The 22,079-nt window shown below is 38.6% G+C and overlaps 1 protein-coding gene across 5 annotated transcripts in view; it reads right to left on the bottom strand.

The window, feature by feature from the left end:
- The window catches only part of LOC126480724 (L-lactate dehydrogenase), a 310,377-nt gene that overhangs the window by 11,243 nt on the left and 277,055 nt on the right, over window positions 1-22,079 (bottom strand). For all 5 annotated transcript variants that reach the window (XM_050103993.1, XM_050103988.1, XM_050103992.1 and 2 more), the window contains exons 7-8: window positions 21,881-22,004; window positions 17,999-18,159 (exon numbers count right to left, since the gene is read on the bottom strand). In XM_050103993.1, the coding sequence (XP_049959950.1) occupies window positions 17,999-18,159; window positions 21,881-22,004 (285 nt within the window). The remainder of the gene's footprint in view (window positions 1-17,998; window positions 18,160-21,880; window positions 22,005-22,079) is intronic.

Below are 22,079 nucleotides of genomic sequence, written 5' to 3'. Positions count from 1 at the left end.
CTTTTATCGAATTGATATGTTTACGGATACGTATCATATACATGGTTAGGCTAACATAAATGAACACTTTTTAAAATCTGACTCATACTACTATAGAACTCTTTTTTAACTGGCTACCCTTTTTTAAATAAAAATGCATCCATGGAAGAGAAGAAGTTGTCCAGGGGAAATGATTTTAGGTTAGATTTAAAATTTGTTTTCCTACCTGTCAGAAATTTTATGTTATTGGGCGTATGATCAAAGATTTTTATTGCTGCACATTGAACTTTCTGAATGAATGACAGCTTTAATAATGACTAATAAAGGTCAATTTTCCCCCTAGTGTTTTAAGTATGGACCTCACCATTTTCTCAAATTGTGATGGGTTGTTTATGGCGAATTTCATCAGCAAATAAATGTACTGTGATGGAGCAGTTAATATGCCTGGCTCCTTGGAGAGGTATTGTATTCTTACTGGTTGCTTTTGTGCAATCAATATTTTCTTTCTCAGTGGAGAGTTACTCTAGAAAATTATTCCATAAGGCATTATGAGTGGAAACACGTGAAATATGCCTGGAGGTTAATTTGTTTGTTTCCAAGATTAGCAGTTACGTGAACAGCAAAAGAAACTGAACTTAACTGTTTGAGAAGCTCAGTAACAGGCTTCTTCAAATTCAGGGTTTCATCAACATGTTTGCCCAAAAATCTGGTGTATTCTACCCTATTTACTGACTCCTCCTCATGTGATACATCAATTGTTGATAAGACTATTAGTTGTACAGAACTGAACAGCATGTGTTTCTCCAAAATCTAAGGAGAGTCCATTTTCTGAGAACCACTTATTAATTCTTTGGAAAACATCATTTACAATCTTTTCTGTTGTTTTCTCTCTAATGGGATTTATTATATCACCACTAGTATTGTCTGCAAAAAGTACCAATTCAGATTGTTGAATGTTGAGTGGAAGATCATTCACATATGTAAGGAATCAGAGTGGATGCAAAGTTGAACCCTGTGTGACTTCCTATGCATTTCCTAACTAATCACTAAAATCTTCTACCCTTCCAACACTGTTTGAGTTATTCAGCACAACTATTTGCATTCTGTTTGTGAAGTATAATTCAAAGCAGCTATTTGTAAAGCCATCAGTTAAACAAAACTCAAGTGTTTATGAGAATGTAACATGATCTACTCAAGTGCCTTGGAAAAACCACAAAAAATATGAACTGGTTATATTTTATTGTTTAAGGCATGTACTATTTGATGAGTGAATTTGTAAATAGCGTTCTCAATCCTTCTGGAACCCAAACTGTGATATATTAAGTTAAATTTTTCTACTTAAGTTTGATGAGGGGTTTTCAGTGAATATTGCAAACAATTTTTTTCTTAGCCAGTTTTGGTTGAAACAATGTGGAATTTGTTGTGGGGCATCAGAGAATATTCCCACTTCACCCCCTATAGGTTCTTGAAGTTCTGATAGTTGGTGCACTATATGTAGCCTTCAAAATAGCATCTGTAATGGAGGTGCATTCCAATCAGAGAGCTGTCATTGAGTTTCTTTTGATGCAAAACCAGAGCATTACAGATATTCGTAGGTGCTTGCAGAAGTCTATGGAGACCTGGCAGTGAACAAAAGCATGGTGAGTTGTTGGGAGAGGTGTCTATGATAAACAAGGTCACACAAACCTGTCCAATCTCCCATATGCCTGGGTCCTGCAATGTTTGAATGTGCAGACACACTCAGTCAAGGTGTTGAGCGGATCACAATTAAACACCTTGCTGCACACCTGGATGTCTCTGTTGGTAGTACTGACACACTCGTCCACCAGTTGGGGTACTCTAAGGTGCGTGCCCCCTGGGTTACTCACCACAAAGAGAAATGAAGGACCAACCATGCAGAATTGCTTGCCTGTTACAAGGCCAATTGTGACACTTTTTTGTTGAACATCATTATATTAGATTATATGTACTTTTTGTACCAATTGATCCATAGTGAGGAGATCCTCCAGGATGTAGAAAATGTCAGAACAACAATACGACTTACAATGAAAAACAAATATATTAACGTACCTTCCACATATCCCAAGTGAAATTATCATCATGGATGTAAATAAAAACTTTTTTACAATGATTGAATTACTGCAATGAATTTCACACAAGCGCACACATACTGGCATTTAAACTTTTTGTGGCTACCTGCAAGTTACTGAAAATGTGTGTTTCTGAATAATGGACACCTTTTTGAACCAAAGTATCTGAAGTCTCTTCTTACTTCTAGTATTGATTCTATGAATTGAGCTACTGGTTAGAGAAACAGATGTACAGGGCTATTACAAATGATTGAAGCGATTTCATAAATTCACTGTAGCTCCATTCATTGACATATGGTCACGACACACTACAGATACGTAGAAAAGCTCATAAAGTTTTGTTCGGCTGAAGCCGCACTTCAGGTTTCTGCCGCCAGAGCACTCGAGAGCGCAGTGAGACAAAATGGCGACAGGAGCCGAGAAAGCGTATGTCGTGCTTGAAATTCACTCACATCAGTCAGTCATAACAGTGCAACGACACTTCAGGACAAAGTTCAACAAAGATCCACCAACTGCTAACTCCATTCGGCGATGGTATGCGCAGTTTAAGGCTTCTGGATGCCTCTGTAAGGGGAAATCAACGGGTCGGCCTGCAGTGAGCGAAGAAACGGTTGAACGCGTGCGGGCAAGTTTCACGCGTAGCCCGCGGAAGTCGACGAATAAAGCAAGCAGGGAGCTAAATGTACCACAGCCGACGGTTTGGAAAATCTTACGGAAAAGACTAAAGCAGAAGCCTTACCGTTTACAATTGCTACAAGCCCTGACACCCGATGACAAAGTCAAACGCTTTGAATTTTCGGCGCGGTTGCAACAGCTCGTGGAAGAGGATGCGTTCAGTGCGAAACTTGTTTTCAGTGATGAAGCAACATTTTTTCTTAATGGTGAAGTGAACAGACACAATGTGCGAATCTGGGCGGTAGAGAATCCTCACGCATTCATGCAGCAAATTCGCAATTCACCAAAAGTAAACGTGTTTTGTGCAATCTCACGGTTTAAAGTTTACGGCCCCTTTTTCTTCTGCGAAAAAAACGTTACAGGACACGAATATCTGGACATGCTGGCAAATTGGCTCATGCCACAACTGGAGACCGACAGCGCTGACTTCGTCTTTCAACAGGATGGTGCTCCACCACACTTCCATTATGATGTTCCGCATTTCTTAAACAGGAGATTGGAAAACTGATGGATCGGTCGTGGTGGAGATCATGATCAGCAATTCATGTCATGGCCTCCACGCTCTCCCAACTTAACCTCATGCAATTTCTTTCTGTGGGGTTATGTGAAAGATTCAGTGTTTAAACCTCCTCTACCAAGAAACGTGCCAGAACTGCGAGCTCGCATCAATGATGCTTTCGAACTCATTGATGGGGACATGCTGCTCCGAGTGTGGGAGGAACTTGATTATCGGCTTGATGTCTGCCGAATCACTAAAGGGGCACATATCGAACATTTGTGAATGCCTAAAAAAACTTTTTGAATTTTTGTATGTGTGTGCAAAGCATTGTGAAAATATCTCAAATAATAAAGTTATTGTATAGCTGTGAAATCGCTTCAATCATTAGTAATAACCCTGTACTTTTAACAACAAATTCCATTACGGAATAAATACATCGTGAAGCAGTAGTGAATATCCCTACTTCCCTAAACAGGCCTCTGCAGAATGTCACAAAAACGCTATTAGTGCAGTTCAGTGCTAAAACATCATCAGCATTGCCCATAAAAATAGTGCACGGCGATCAGGAAATGACTGAAGCAAGTTATATAAAATTTCTAGGTCTAAATCTTGACACAAATTTCAATTGGAAGGCACATGTATACTTCTTAGCAAACAAACTAAACAGCCTAGCTTATGTGATGAATGTCTTATCTGGTTCCACCCTTATGGACACCAGGAAGATAGTCTACCACAGCTTCTTTGAGACTTTAATTCAATATGGAATAATTTTCTGGGGGAACACTATGAACAGCCCAAGATTACTTACACTTCAAAAGAGAGTCATAAGAAACATGTGTTTAGTCCAAAAAAGAACATGTCACGCATTATTTAAAGAATTAAAAATACTAACCATTCCTTCTCTGTACACCTACAAAATTTTTATTTTCATCTACAAAAATCAAAACTCACTTGACAATTTTCATTTCAATCACAATTACAGTACTTGTCACACAGACAATTTCAAACTTCCCTCTCATAATTTAAAACTTTATGCTCAAACACCTAATAAATTGTTAATATATTGTATAAATTTTATTGCAAGCTGCAAAATGACCATAAGTGTGATATACTTGTTAAATTTTTCATGTGTAAAAATGCAGAAATGCCTGCTGAAATATGTTAATTATTATAATATTTTTTAAAGTAATTTGACATGTCTCCAGTACAAAAACCTTTGATTTGTAACTGTACATTATAAGATGAATAAACTAAATTCTACATTCTCAAGTTCACACCACAAATAATTCTTATTACACTTTTTGTACCCAGAAAACTTTAGCTTGGCTTGATGTGTTATCTCAGAAAATGATCCCATTCAACAGTATTGAATGTACACACGGTATATCAACTTTTTCACTTTTACATCCCCTATGTCTGACAACATTCACATTGCAAATAGAGATTTGTTTAGGTGCTTCAGCAGATCTGTGGTATGCTCCTCCCAGTTGAATTTATTATCAAGCTGCACTCTGTAGAATTTAACTGTCCACTTTTTCTGTCTGTCTATCATCATATTTTAGGCATATACTGGTAGGAAACACCTTACAAGTTCTGAATTGCATATACTATATTTTTTCAAGGTTTAGTGACAGAGAATTGGCCAGGAACCATTCATTAATGCTCATGAAAATTTCACTGGCTGACCTTTCTAAGGCTACAGTTGACTTTCTATTTATGGCAGTGTTTGTATCATCTGCAAAAACAAAACAAACTTGGCATCTGGTAATGTTACTTATAAAAGGTCACTGATAAACACAAGAAAGAGTGTTAAGGTGGTATTATAATTAATTTAGAGAGATACACTTCAGTTGTACTAATATTTATTTATACCATGACTGGTTTTGAGATTTTAAAATCCCATCTTCAGGTGTATGAAATTTCAGTTTTGGTAAAACATAACTTGCGGTGAGGCCAGTCAGTGCAGGAGTTCCAACCATCGCATGTAGGTGGAAAATGGAAACATTAAGCACTACTGTGTAGAGGGCCACACTGGAGGTCTGGAAGTGCTTCCAGACCTCGGGCATGGTTCTCCATACAGTAGTGATTGATGTCCCTACCACGCGGCTGCCCAACAGTGGGCATTTTCCACCCACATGCAATGACTGGAACTCTTTCACTGACTGGCCCAACCACATATTATGTATTACAGATTTCTATAATTTCATACACCTGAAGGTGGAACTTTAGAATCTCAAAACTGGTCATGGTATTAATAAATATTAGCACAACTGAAGTGGATGACTCTAAAGTAATTATCATGCCTCCCAGTTGTGGATATCCTAGGTACCAATTCTTGTGCCAAAGATGGAGCCTTGGGGGACACCACATGTTATTGGTTCCTAGTTGGATAAAGGCTGATAACTTTCCTTATGACAGCCTTTGTTTCCTGTAAGAGACATAGGAATTGAATCATTTTTGCAGCATTTCCTGTTATACCACAATATTGTAAGTTACTTAAAAGGATATTGTGATTTACACAGTCAAATGCATTTGACAGGTCACAAAATATACCAGTAGCCTGTAATTTATTTCCTGGTGAATAAAGTACATTTTCACCTTCTCAGTACCATAACACTTTAGAAATCCCAAGTGATATTTGGAAAATGTATTTTATTTGTTGTCAGATGGTTAAGAAGCTGACTGTATACTACCTTTTCTAAAATTTTTGAGAATGCTGGAAAAATTGATACTGGATGTAAATTTGATGGTATTTCTTTATCTCCTTTCATAGACAAAGGCTTGACTTCAGCATATTTCAGCCATTCAGAAAATGTTCCACTGATAAGTGACAGGTTACCCAGATAGCTTAATATTTTACTAAAACTTGGAAGGACACACTTTAACTTCATTGATATTTTAACATAACCAATAGAGGTATTTGATTTTAAAGATTTTATGATGGACATTACTTCTGCTTGTTTAGGGAGGGTCATATTCATGTTAGTGAAGCTGTATATACTGGATGTCTGAGGTACTCCACAGCCACACCTGTTGAACCTCACAACCCCATCTTTTCAGGAACAGTTAAGAAATTTTTGTTAAAAAGTTTTGCAACACTGCAGACAACTGTTACCAATGCATAATTTACTCTTGATGCTATTTGTCCCTCTTCATGTCTGTTTCTACCAGTCTCCCCCTTCACTATATGCCACATTGTCTTTATTTTGTTATCTTATGTGACTGTCTTTTTCTTGTAATGTGTTTTCTTTGATGCCCACATTACTATCTTTAATATTTTGCATTATGTCTTGTAATACACTATAGCTTCAACATCGGAGTGTTTCTGACTGATAAACAAGTTTTCTTTTTGTTTCACATGGTATGTTTATTCCTTGTGTAATCCTTGGCTTCTTTGTAGACTTTGGTCAAGTCAATGTTAATTTTCAGGGAAAACAGTGTTCAAATAAGATAAATACTTTGTTAACAAAAGTGTTGTAGTTTTAATTCATGCCGTTAGTTTTGTATCTATCATCCCAGTTCATGTCTTTGAAGAGTGTGCTAAAATAATCCATTTTTGGCTTACTGACTAGCCTCTAATTCAGAGTTAATAAATATTACACCCAGTCTTTTAAAAAAGAAACTACATGTCGTGGTCGGAGAAGCCATTTACTATTGATTTTACGATATAATTTTTTTCCATTATGCTTTTCCGTAAAGATGTTATCAGTGGTTGTTGTTGAGCATCAGCTACCTTAGTTGCGAAGTTTAAGTTAGGAATTAAGCCAAATGATAGTGTTACTAACTGATTATTGCCTGTGAGAGTGTTTATGAAAATCACCAACAACCACTATTTCTTTTTATTTATATTTTTTCATGGTGATATAGAACCAGATTAAAATTACCTACAGGTGATAGATATTCACATACTATCTATTTCTGTATCTATGTGGCTACTCTGCAAATTACACTGAAGTGCCTAGCAGAGTGTTCGTTGAACCACTTTCACAATAATTCTGATACTCCACTCTCGAAGAGCACATGGAAAAAACGAACACCTAAATCTTTCCATGCAAGCTCTGATTTCCCTTATTTTATTATGATGTTCGCTTCTCCCTAAGTAGGGTGGCATCAACAAGATATTTTCACAGTCAGAGGAGAAAGTTGGTGATTGGAGTTTCACGAGAAGATCCTGCCACAACAGAAAATACCTTTGTTTTAACAATGTCCACCTCAAATCCTTGACTCTCTCTCCCATTTCTCGATAATACAAAATGGCTGCCCTTCTTTGAACTTTCTCAATGTACTCTGTTAATCGTATCTGCTAAGGATCCCACACTATGCGGCAGTACTCAAAAAGAGGATGGACAAGAGTAGTGTAGGCAGTCTCTTTAGCAGATCTGCTGAATTTTCTAAGTGTTCTGCCAATAAAAAACAGTCTTTGGTTCACCTTCCTCACAACATTTTCTACTTGTTATTTACACTTTAAGTTGTTTTTAACTGCAATTCCTAGGTGTTTAGTTGAATTTATGGCCTTTAAATTGATGTGTTGTGTAACTGAAGTTTAATGGATTCCTTTTAGCACTCGTGCGGATGACCTCACACTTTTCATTATTTAGGGCCAATTGCCAATTTTTGCACCATACAGGTATCTTATCTAAATCATTTTGCTATTGTTTTTGACCTTCTGATGGTTTTATTAGATGATAAATGACAGCTTCATCTGCAAACAACCTAGGATGGCTGCTCAGATTGTTGCCTAAATATTTGTATGGATAAGGAACAACAGAGGGCCTGTAACACTACCTTGGCAGGCACCAGAAATCACTTCTGTTTAACTCTATGACTTTCCATAAGTTACTATGAATTGTGACCTCTGACAGGAAATCATGAATCTAGTCACACATCTGAGATGATATCCCATAAGCATGCAATCTGATTGCAAGCCACTTGTGAAGTATGGTGTCAAAAGCCTTCTGGAAATACAAAAATACAGGATCAATTTGAAATATTTTGTCAACAATGTTCAACACTTCGTGTGAGTAAAGAGTTAGTTGTGTTTCACAAGAATTATGTTTTCTAGATCCATGTTGACTGTGTCAACAGACCATTCTGTTTGAGTTAATTCATATTGTTCAAATACAATATATGTTCCAAAAGTCTGCTGCATGTTAGTGTTAATGATAGGGGCCTGCAGTTTAGTGCATTACTCATATTGCCATCCTTGAATATTGATGTGATCTGTGCAACTTTCCAGTCTTTGGGTACAGATTTTTCATTGAGCGAATGGTTGTATATGACTGTTAAGTATGGCACTATTGCATCAGCATACTTTTAAAGGAGCCTTATTGGTATTCAGTCTGGATTGGAAGACTGTTTTTATTAAGTGACGCAAGTTGTTTCACTACTCTGATATCTACTTCTAAGTTATTCACATTTACAGCTGTTCTTGATTTGAATTCTGGAGTATTTACTACACCTTCTTTGGTGAAGAAATTTTGGAAGGTTGTGTTCAGTAATTCCGTTTTAGCAGCACTGTCATTGACAGTTGTTTCCATTGCTATTGCTCAGAGAAGTAATTGATTGTGTATTGCTACTAGCATTCTTTACATACAACCAGAATCTCTATGGATTTTCTGCCAGGCTTCAATCATATTGCATCGAAGTCTGCATTAAATTTAGAGCTTCTGTAAAAGGTCACCAATCTTCAGGGTTTTGCATTTGTTTAAATTTGGCACCCTTTTTTTGTTGTTTCTGCAACAGTGTTCTGATCTGTTGTGTGTATAATAGGGGATCAGCTCCATCATTTGTTAATTTATCTTCATGTAAATGTTTATTAAAAAGCATTAGTTATCAATTTCTGCCTTTATTGTACATGCTTCCATATGCTGCTCTACTCAAAATTTATAAATGTCTATGTTCTTAAACTTATGTCAATTCCTGATGAATGTGGCAACTCTCTCTTTCTCCATTTCTGCTCTATAGAAGTGAGATGCTAACCTAAATCCTATAACACTTAATACATCTACATCAGTGGCCACATGATGTTCAGGGAGGTAGATTATGTCAGCTGGGTTTGATCAATTAATCAATGCAGATAATTCATTCATTAATTTTGCTTTTTAGTCCTTAGATATTTTGATGCTGCACAAAAGACACCTGACATTCCCAAATGAGTGAACTAAAACTGGAGTGAAATAAGATTTCTGCCAATTGCTGAAAATTTTTAACCAACAGCTGTTTGTGCTGATGCAATATGCCAGAATCATGTTTAGTTTCTTTCTCAGCCTCAAGGTTTTGTTTGATCTTAACCTCTCTTGCAATTACCTTCTTTCTGTCTTCCCTACCCTACTACAAAAGGTGCTTTTCTGAACCATGTAGCCACTGGTATTTCATGACTCAGGATAGTGCCACCCTCCTAAAATTTTCTATTATTAGCTCAGCCAGTTTATCCTCCCTTTTCCTGTTGTGGTGAAGGCCTGGTCTAGCATAATTCCACCTACTGAGAGAATCTACAGGAATCACTCCAATATGTGATCCTGCACTCATCATAGGCAGCCATTCCAACTCCAAATTAACTCTCCTGACTGAAGAACTTGAATAAGGTTGGTCATGACACCTGAGAGCATCACTACAGGCAACGAAACATGGGTTCATCTCTTCCAACTGGAAACAAGGCAGCAATCCATTGAGTGGTGCCACACCACCTCTCCTCTGAAGAAAAAGATCAAAGCCACACTCTCAGCTGGTGAAGTCATGGCAATAGTTTTCTGTGACTGTGAAAGGGTTATTCTGGCTGATACACTGTGTCATGGTGCAACCATCAATTCCGTAGTTTAGTGTGTTCATCACCACAAAAATGCAAACAAACTTAGCCCTCTCCACGACAATACAAGGCCTCACTCCAGTCTGTTCACATGACAGGAGCTCTCAGAACTTCATTGGATTGTTCTTCCCCATCCAACCTACTGCCCGGATCTTGCACCTTCCAACTTACATCTATCTGTTTGGCCCAATGAACCACGCACTCCACAGGCAGCAGTATGTGGATTTTGGAGAGGTTATTGATGCAGCAAGGCATTGCCTGCAATACAGACCAGAAGAGTGGTACCTTATGGGCACACAGGACCTCTGAAAGGTGGCATAAGGCCACTGCTTTTATCAGAGATTAGCCAAAAGAGTGGGGAATAATTCATTGTAATGGAATCCTGAATAAAAATCAACCTGCTTTTAGAAAAAAATGTGTTGCGTTAATTATTGAACACCTCAAATACTCTTTATCACATTACTTCCCCCAGTATTTTGGAAAAAGAAGTCAGTAAGGAAAATTGGATGAATGATAAATAATTAAGTCTTTCTTGTCATCTTTCCTATGACGAGCTTTAACAATGGCATATTTTAATCTATCCAGAAAAATTCCTCCGTGCCAGTGATACATTACATAAATCACTCAAAACCCTGCATATTAATTTTGAAGAACTCTTGGAATTCCATCTGCAGCACTGTTTCTCAGAATTTTTAGATTTCTATTAATTCCAGTGAAGGATGTTGGTGCTACTTTTAGCTGCTTAAAGTTGTGTGGAATGACATTTTCAATATATTTTCTTGCTTCTTCAGCTGAACCACTTAATCCTGTTTCTCCCGCTACTTTTAGAAAGTCGTTGTTAAAAGTACTAGTAACTTGTGAATTATGAGTCACAACATCATCATTTAGTTTAACCATTATTGCATCTTGTGCAGTGACTGGCTGCCCTGTCCCCCTTTAGTTTCAGTACAGGCCCACTGCACTGCATTACACTGTTGGTGTGGGTACTTCATAGTCTGACAGTGTCTCAATGACAACTGGGGAACAGAATCCTATGAGAGGAAATGAAAACTCACCATGTATGTCAATCTACAGGAAGCATGAAATCTGAAACCTCATAGAGACAACAACTCTGTCAGCAGATCTGCCCATACTACATGTTTGTGCGCCCTCTGCAACAGGTTTCTGCACTGTTCTGCTGCACTATCCATGCTAGCTCATGTGTCTCCATCGTGATATCTGCTGGCAGGGATATGAAATCCCTCCTTCCTGGAAAGACCATATAGGTCTGAAAATAGCCAGGCTTGGGCCATAGCCTCCAGTGCAGAACTGGAGAGGCTACCAGAGGATCCAGAAGCATACTGACCACCAAAGGACCAGCTCTGGGAGGAAATAGAGGCAGGCCATGGTGGTCCACAGCATGCGACTCAGGGCACCACAAATCCCGGAGACCCCACAGCTGGTGCCCATGCAAACGTTCTGCCAGACTGAATCTGTTGACTGGAGTCACCCAGGATGTAGCTAGAAAGCTTGACAATGTGTTGTTGCAGGAATGCAGGAAGAGACAGACACTGACTCCTTTATTTGATTCTTGAACTGCCTACTGTTATCGGACACAAGGATCCTGGAGGACCCTCAATGTCAAAAACAATGGATGAACAGTGGCTGTTAATGACACAGAGGACAGCTTGGCTACAAATGGAGATTTGGAACAATGTGTTGATCACCAACACACGCTGCCAAGGAACAGACCCATGAAATCTATGTACATGCTGTCCCACGAGTGCTCTGGAAGTAGCCATGGAGAAATCTTGCAGGTGGTGCAGCCTGGTTCTGTGCACAGGCCTTGCAAGCCCATACCAACATTTGATGTCACAATTGACTAATGGCCAGTAGACGTGAAATAGCACCAAGCTATACCCTAGTGCGACGCATGCAGCAACTGAAGTGTGGGAGGGCACAATGCTAGGGGGCAACCATTCAGTAGCATTGCTCCTCCATGACAAGCCCAAGTACCACCAGAACAAGGTTGAGTCAGTTTCATAGGAGAAAAAAAACTTACACCATACTGGATTCACAACCTAAGAGCTGCACTCCAGCTAACGCATCTGAACTGCTGAAATGATTTTCCAGAAAAGTGGGTCAGCAGCTGTGGCAGTCATGACTGTTCACACTGGCAATGGAAAAGCCAACAAGGCTTGTCGCAAGCCATCATCTAAAGCAGAAGCGAGAGTCTGCTGCGAATCAAACTCCAACTTGGGCCTCTGGTAGCTACAATAGCCCATCAGCATTGGCATGCTGAATGGTGGAGTGGTAACGAAGGTCATAGCAATAGTTATTGAGAAGGAGAGCCTACCCCTGAAATCTTTGAGCAGTCCTGTTGGGCAGCTTGGAACAAGGTACAAATAAGGAAACCAGTGGCTTGTGATCAGTTATTTGGAGGAATTTCACCAATACAAGAAAACATGAAACTTTTTAACCATGAAATTAATAGCTTGCTCCTCCTTTTTCACTCACACAGCAAAATGCATCCTCAATGCACAAGCAGCAAGCTGTTCTGTACCATCCAGGTTCTGGTGGGACAGAATTCCATCAATGCTATACTGGGAACAGGACAGGGTGAAAGGTTTACCCAGCATAAAAGGCAGACAGAGAACAGAGCACAAACACTGCTCAAGAGACTTAAAAGCCTATTGGCAAACAAATGTAACACCCTTCTGATGCAGTCAGTTAAGAGGATCAGATGTATGTGGCTCAAGGATGAAGCATAATATGAAATACCACAAAAAAAAAAAAAAAAAAAAAAAAAAAAAAGCCTGGAGCTCCTTAAGTTTCTTAGATGCTGGCAGGCTGATGACAGCTTTGATGTGGTCATCTGTCAGGATGAGGCTATCTTTGCTAAGCCCGTGTCCCATAAATGCACCTTTGGGCAGAAGAAACTGGACTTTTCCAGCCTGCAGTGAAGGCAACTCACCAGAAGGCATTGGAAAACCAGCTCAACATTTTGTAAATGTTCCTCTCTTGTAGGGCCCGTTACACGGAGGTCTTCAAGGTAGTTGATGCAACAGAGAATTTCAGAACCAACTGCACCAATACTGTTGTTGAATTCCCAGTGCTGACAAGATTCCAAAAGGCGAATGATAAAACTGGTAAAACTTAAGTGAGTGTGAAGAACCAAGACAGTCCAAGAGACTGTATCCAACAGTAACTGCTGGTCGGCATTTTGTGTGATTAATACTGGTTCCCTGATGACTTCACCAACAACTCTGCCATCCAAATAATAGGATATGAATCCATGACACATTTTGTATTGGCTGTCTGTTTAAAAATCGGTTTGAAGGTGTATGGCACCATTGGGTGTTTGAACCACCACCAAAGGACTTGATTGAATAGGTAAGAGAAATGACCCTTGATTCTGCCAGTGCTGCAATTAGGCCTTTACCTTGTTGTGCATGATGAAGGGAATAGCATGGGGGGGGGGGGGGGGGGGATGGGGGGGGGGGATGGTGCAGGTGATCATATTTAGGAAGTGCCAATGGCTTAAGGGAAACATGTGCCTGGAAATATTCTGCCTGCCCCAAAGTACTCAAACAGTGCTGTATGACTGCAGCAAGGAGTCCAAACTGTGGAAAGGAACAGAGACACTAAATGCACTTCATTAACCATCATGAAGCCAAAAACAGGAAAGGCATCTCGCTAAAAGATATTCTGTGTCAACAGTGAATTGATCACTAACAATGAGAGTTGCCACTTGATTTTCTGATAACGTGCATGGAGGAGAATTGGCCCCACAAAGTAATGTACTGTTTACTGTAAGACACAACATGACTTAGCAGCCGTTTCAACTCCAGGCATCCTGCAGCCTGTATGTATCTAAATTAATGACACTGACCTTCACTTCTGTGTCTTAGTAACCATTCATAATAGGAATGTTCCTGCTGTATCTCCAAATATTGACTATTCCCCCAGGTACACCCTGCATAATCTACCTGAAACCTTCTGGTGTCTCATTTACATATACAGGCTTATTTTACATTTTTATGTTATTAAGAAGAATGAATAGTTTTAAAGACTCATCATTTATATTGACATGGCATCAACACCTTAATGGCAGCATCTCTGCTTCACCTACCTTCAGTATGCTGTCTGGAAACAGCACACATCAAATGACAGGTCAACCAAATATTTGCATCTACAGAAGAATAACAGTAAATTTACATACATCAAGCATTCTTTCTCAGACTTGAAAAATTAGGTAGTGAGACATTTGAAACTCCACCATTCACCAACATCCAAACCAAAGACAAAATACAAAGTTACTCTTTGATAATACTTCATGATTTCGGAGTTAGAAGTGGGTCATATACTTGGATTTGGAGAGGTTTGGGAATGAATCAACCATGGCTGCCTTTCCTTGAAACAAAACTGAGATGAACCTAGACTAGACAAGTATTCCAATCAAGTTCTTCCAGAATGTGAGCCCAATATTTTAACATTATGCCAAAGAATGATGCAGAACCTTTGAAGTAGTGACTAACAAGGATTTGTCTTTACAATTGCTTATTCAGTGCTGCCTTGAATTGCAAAAGCTCTTGAAGTGAGTAAGGCTAACACTCAAATCCAGTTAATGATCGCTAATTTCCATAAATTTGTTCACAGTAGGCATCTGTATACATCTCATAGAACATAATGTTTATAGAACTGACAAATACTAGAAACATTTCCAATATGCTGCTTTTGGTATGGAGAAAAGCAGCTACTTGTAACCAACTGCAATGTGTAAGACTCTCCAATCCCACTCACTGCAACTGAGACTGTAATACTGAATTAATATCCCTTGTGTAAGATGTATTCAGTGCAAAAACTTCTCTCAATACAGAGCATTGTGTAACGTGTTCTAGACCACTAACTGAATATACGTAGATGGCTTTTTTAGTGCTTTATATGATGTGTGCACATTGAATTACAGACAATGGACCAACAAATATGTAAGCAAAATTAAGATATCATATTACGAATACCCACAATTTTCAATCCTTTGATACATTCTAATTTGTTATGGAATGAGTGAAAGAAGAAAGCTGTTTTTTTGGAGTCTAAATGTTATGGGCTCCTATCAGTTAACTGTAGGTACACACAAGATATTGTCTAACAGTCAGCAAACCTAAATACTCACCATCCCATGCTAGAAGTGGTTATGTTTTATCTACTATTTTTGCTTCATTTGTCAACTATGGTAGTAAACAATTAATTACACTGATAAAACTGATGACACTTTGCTATTCTAGAGGCAGTGACAGTTGCCACCACACAAAAAAAGACTACTAACACAAATCCTACTAACATTAAAAACGTGTCACACACAGGGACTCTACATCGAATCAGAGTAAAAGTCCTGTTACCTGATCCACTGCAGACTAAGTAAATGGCAACATTAATTAAAGATTATCACTGTGTGTGGGGAGGGGGAGGGCAGAGCTGTGGAGAGGGGAGGAGGGGGGACCTGTGGAGAGGGGTGGACGGGGGGGGGGGGGCGGAGATAACTGGTAACCTTTATCAGAAATGTCTAATTCAGCTCCTGGTGTAACAAAATTTTTAAGTCAAATATTCATTTTGTTGATTAGCAAACATAACCTTCTAACCAGCACAAACTAGCTGCTAACCAGCACAAACTAGCTGCTAACCAGCACAAACTAGCTGCTAACCAGCACAAACTAGCTGCTAACCAGCACAAACTAGCTGCTAACCAGCACAAACACACCACCAGCCAGCACAAACACACCACCAGCCAGCACAAACACACCACCAGCCAGCACAAACACACCACCAGCCAGCACAAACACACCACCAGCCAGCACAAACACACCACCAGCCAGCACAAACACACCACCAGCCAGCACAAACACACCACCAGCCAGCACAAACACACCACCAGCCAGCACAAACACACCACCAGCCAGCACAAACACACCACCAGCCAGCACAAACACACCACCAGCCAGCACAAACACACCACCAGCCAGCACAAACACACCACCAGCCAGCACAAACACACCACCAGCCAGCACAAACACACCACCAGCCAGCACAAACACACCACCAGCCAGCACAAACACACCACCAGCCAGCACAAACACACCACCAGCCAGCACAAACACACCACCAGCCAGCACAAACACACCACCAGCCAGCACAAACACACCACCAGCCAGCACAAACACACCACCAGCCAGCACAAACACACCACCAGCCAGCACAAACACACCACCAGCCAGCACAAACACACCACCAGCCAGCACAAACACACCACCAGCCAGCACAAACACACCACCAGCCAGCACAAACACACCACCAGCCAGCACAAACATACCACCAACCAGCACAAACATACCACCAACCAGCACAAACATACCACCAACCAGCACAAACATACCACTAGCCAGCAGGTATGTACAACTAACCAGCAGGTATGTACAACTAACCAGCAGAAAATACCACTAACCAGCACAAATAAATTAGTAACCAGCACAAATAAATTAGTAACTAGCACAAATCCCAGTACACATTTACGTATCTTGCATCTTCTGCATATAAACATTAATTTTTTTCACAAAATGAGTGTTTCACACTGTGTAAGATTTTGAAGAGAAATTAGTCCAACATTTCCCTCAGATGAGAAGGAACAACCCCAACCATTTTCACTAGTGTGTTGAACTGCTGGCTGATGCTGATTGGGCCTAGGTTTTAACCATGTGTGTAGTGAAGAACATTGACTTAGTAACTCAATTCCACACAAGCACCAAAATGTGAGTTTGGTGATGCAGTGCCCAGAAGTAAGATTTCAGTCAGTCTTTTCTACTTCCAGTGATGTTGCTTTTTTAATGACATTAACAGCGTATCTTCATTTCAAAATTCCATTCACATCTTTTAAAGGTTAAAGAAATTGTTTTATTTGTAGTGAAGAACATCAGTCCAATAAATTATTGAAGATAATTACATTTGCTGGACAAGGTATTTTCCAGTATTCTTTATTTAATCTTAAATTATAATTCTCCATTTACTTACAGTGTGGGCAACATGCTCGGACATTTTGTTTTTTACAATAAATACTCTTTGTAACATTCTTTTTAATAAATACTGTAAACTTGAGACAACAGCAGACAAAGTTGCCTCAATGCTCTCTCAGATATGGCTTAATTAAATGTCATGGTACAAAATTATGAAACATTATTTTAAATTAAAAAGAAGTACACAAATAATTGTTGTTCTGATAGGATTTGTGTCTAGTTACATGAAAACTAAATGTGAGTGGCTAAGACAAAAGCCTAAGTGACAGCTTCACAGCAGAACAAAAATACAGCAAGTTTCACAATACTCTGTTAGGAACTTGTCTGCACGAGCAGATTTCCACTTTCACACACATTAGTAGCACATTATTAAAAGCAAACTAAAGTACACAAACACACATACATGGCACAAATGGACTATTCTTACATGTATTTACATAAATCAGAAATTCAACACTGTTTAAGGGTTGAATGATGAAACAGGTGCACATGACAGTTACTATTCAACATGACAATTTCAAAAGTCTCTGTATAAAACTATACACGACATACAATTAGAAAAATAAAAATTTAGAAATAAAATTTTTTTTTTCAAATGACATGGCAAGGAAAGAAGATTTAGTAATTTTTGTTCAGGTAGTTACCATCTTCTCAATGTAAATTATGTAACTCAAACTGTTGACACTGACAGATCATGCAATAAATACTTTGGTATCTTATCATTACATCTCAGCAGTTATCAACTTTGGCATAAATATTTATGAGTATTTTTGTCGATCTGTTTATATATGATTTTCAGATCATTATCTTGACAGTCTGATGATAATACTTCAATCACTTGTAATATTGAATCAGCTTATATCCTGTTGCATAAATTAAAAAAAAAGTATAACACAAAAATTACCATTTTAGACCAGTCTGTACATCAAACATTAAATCAGCAGATTTATTTAGCATGGCGGTTTCTTCTGCAGTGAGTGGCTGTTTCACTATGTGTGTAACTCCATTCTCTCCCAACACACATGGCAAAGAGAGAAATACATCCTTGGAAATACCATGATAACCCTGTAAAAGTTTTCTTATATTAATAAAATCTGTATTAAAAGAGAAGCAAATCAACACAGAGTGAGTGAGTGAGTGTGTGTGTGTGTGTGTGTGTGTGTGTGTGTGTGTGTGTGTGTGTGTGTGTGTGTCGAGAGAGAGAGAGAGAGAGAGAGAGAGAGAGAGAGAGAGAGAGAGAGAGAGAGAGAGAGAGCCAATGAATTCTTTTTAAGCAGGCAAAAGTAACATCTGTTTTGAGGAAAATAACACTGAATTTGGCTATAAAATAAAACAACTTACCACTTTTTCATGTCCCTAATTATAGATAACTACATTATCTCTAAAAAGTTGGAGGTCTATATTACATGACAGACCATTAATGAATAAGGAGCAGTCAAATGAAAACTGAAAAACTTCCACAATTGGACCATGCAATGGTTCCATTCAAAGCAATCCCAACATATGTTAAGATATTTATCCCAGTGAGAGATAAAGCAGTCAGTTCCTGTTTCGTAGGACACAGCTGGCCACTGGTGTGTCCTCAGCTGCACCCACACTTGCACTTCCTTGTCTGTCTGGAACCAACATCCCTGTGACTGTCTTCAGGTTGCAAGGGTGTGAAAACCACACAGTAAAAGATCTGGGCTCAAAGGAGGACATTGCAGTGTTTTCCAACCAAATAACTTAAATGTAGCCTTCATCCAATTGGCAGTGTGAGTGTGGGGGAGGATGTTATCATGCAACAGGATAATTCTGTCAGACAGCATTCCTGGGCATTTTGACTTTTTGATATGCCGTGGTTTTTGCAAAGTACCTTCATAGTGCTGTGTGTTGATTGTGGTTCTGCACTCTGTGAACTAGGCATACTGTTGCATGATAATGCCTGTCCCCACACTGCCAAACAGAGGAAGGCTATGCTTTAGTGATTTGGTTGGGAAATACTGCAACATCCATGAGCCCACATCTTTCACCGTGTGATTTTCAGATCTTGGTGATCTGAACAAAGGCATGGATGTTAGTTTCAGTCAGCTGAGAAAGCACAAGAGTGGACGCAGTTGTGGATTCATCAGTGGCCAATCACATTCTATGGAACGGGAATTAATCATCTCATCTCCCAGTGGGATAAATATCTTCACACTTGAAGATTACTTTTGAATGGAACAATTCCATGGACCTGTTGTGAATGTGTTCAGTTTCCATTGAACTGCTTGTTATATATGAATGACCTAGCATATAATATTAATCTTGGACTTTCTGGAGATGATGATGACAATGACGATGGTATCTACAATTAGGGACATGAAAAAGTCGCTTTATTTTGTGACCAAATTTGATGTTATTTTTTGTCCAAACTGGTGTTAGTTTTGCCTGGTTCAGTGTTTTCTTGTCAAATTAACTGGTATCATCTTGTAAAATTTGGTGTGTATTTTTTGCCAAATTCAGTCTTATTCTTTTGCCAAATCTGGTGTATTTTCCCCAGTTATGTATTTTTTTTTTTTTATTTATTTTGGTCCTATTGTCTTTGTCATGTCGAAGTTGCATGGGACTGTCTCTTTAAGATTATACATGAACCTCAGCTTTGAGGATATAAGAAGTCAAACTCCAGTTTTAACACTCAAAAAATGTCAGTTATGAGTATTAGTAACCTGGTGTCCTCATTTATAACATTCTGTAAGTGGGCTGCTTCCGTGTAGGCAGCGCTGTGTAGCGCTTTGCATTGGATCTCTGACTGCGCTTTCTTTGTAAGAGACTCTGTGGCTGGTTGGACTCATTGTTGGAAGATTACCAGTAGTGTTGGGCAGTTGGAAGTTAGTCACCAGCAGTGATGGAAGTACTGTTGGGCAGTGGAGGTGAACAGTCAGCAGTGATGGATGTTAAATGTGAAAAGTTAGCATTGATGGAGGGTACAGGTCTGAAGTGTTAGCATAGGCTAATGATCTGGAAGTATCCAACCCGGAGATTGAAAATTATTCATGATTATATATATCTTTGCACTGGATGTCAATGACTATTTATACTTGTGTTTGAACTGGATGTCACATTATTAAAGTAAAAAATACATTATTTTGTTTGCAACAAAATCTTTCCTTTGCTAACCACATGCCTATTAGTAGTTAGTGGCTTTAGTAGTTAGTATCTTTTATTTAGCTGGCAGTAATGCTCACTGTATTGCCGTAGTTCGTGCATTGAAGATCTTTGTGAGGCAAGTGCTTAATGAAATGTGTAGGTTATCATCAGGATTGCTTCTTATTCAGGGCCATTCTTTTGTATTAATTATTTGAAGTCAGGTTGTTATTTTTTTGAGCAGTCAGATTGTGTTGTGCTAGTATATTGTGGGTCAGTGTTAACATGATAAGAAAAAGTAGAGAGAAAGTAGGCTCAGTACATTCAGTTTTACTCAGCTGTTTCAGAATCAAATAATGTAGAAGTTTCATCTTCTCAGTCATTCAGCAATCTAAGTACAGATTCAGACATTTAAATAAAGAAGTTTCAATTCTTATATGGCAAAATTACAAATTTTGTAATAGCTCATAAGACATCATCCATTTTGCATTGTTTCACTAAGAAGTGCTAATTTTGCTGTCCATATCTCTAATGAATTACTATTTGATAAAAGGTTGTACAAAAATTTAGCAAAATCTTGATTAGATTTTGAAGTGGCGCAAAGACTGGTAGCTTACTTTAAATGATCAGAAATGTAAAATTTGGCACTTCGAAAATGCAAAGCGTGGCATCCTATGCATACAATATCAATGAGTCACAATTGGAATCATTCAATTCATATTAATACCTGAGTGTAACAAATTGTGAGTATAAGCAGTGGGAATTGATAGGATACCGGGTAAATGCCAGCTATAGAAACTGTTTACAGAACACTTTTTCATCCAATAACACTGGACAAATGTACGAGACCGATAGCAAATGCAAACAACTGGGGATATTAAACATATGTGTAGAACAGCTGCTTAAATGGTCACAGGTTTGTTTCACTAATGGGATAGCCTCACACAAATGCTGAAAAATCTAAACCAGCAATGACTCCAAGTGGTCTGCTAGCCTGTGAAAGTGTACTGAACAAAGTTTGAAGAACAAGTCTTCAACGAAGAATCTAGGACTCTACTATAGCTTCCTGTTTAGTGTCGCAGTAGGGGTCACAAAGACAAAGACTAATTACAGTGTGTGAAAGGCATTTAAACACTCATTCTTTCTAAGCACCATATGCAAATGAAACAAGAAGAAACTAAATACATGGTACTGTGGGGGAAGTACCCTCTACCATACATGTCACAAGGTTTGCAGAGGACAGATGATGAAATTCTAGTAAGACACTTTTATGTATTTCTTGTTCTTGAATGTATCGTTTATGACAAACATTTCACAGATCGTAAAAAGAAAGCCAATGTTACACTTTACGTATTCGCAAGTGATGCGAATACTATCTGCATACATGATGCATAGTCAACTTTATTTTGTTTGGTCCAGAAAACCAGTAGTTAGGGCAAAAAGAGTATACCCTGGAAAAATGAGAAATGGATATGGTACCTATATATATATATATATATATAAAAAAATAAAAGCCCTGAGCCAAATTACCCTAAAAAAGTTAGAACTGTAAAATAAATTAATAACATTTTATAAGTGATGTGTTTCGTGTGCACAATCATGAAAATACATTATAACATGAGAATATAATTTTAAAGCAAAAATGGTGGTATAAACAAACAGTTAATCAGATTTTACTCACATTAACCAGTGTTGACACAGCATGAACAACATGAGCATTGCGCAAAATGCTTTGTGCTAAAGCCGCAACACTCAGCCCAATAGCCCATGATGTATAACCCTTTAGTTTTATGACCTCATATGCACTGGAAAGGAGAAAAACTATTATTAATCACATGTAGCAGCCCTGGCCATTATTGCTATATAAGATTAAGCAATTG

This window comes from Schistocerca serialis, chromosome 5 (genome assembly GCF_023864345.2).
Source record: "Schistocerca serialis cubense isolate TAMUIC-IGC-003099 chromosome 5, iqSchSeri2.2, whole genome shotgun sequence".
NCBI lineage: Eukaryota > Metazoa > Arthropoda > Insecta > Orthoptera > Acrididae > Schistocerca > Schistocerca serialis.
Note: the sequence above shows the minus strand (reverse complement) of the source record. Positions and strands in the feature narration are given on the sequence as shown.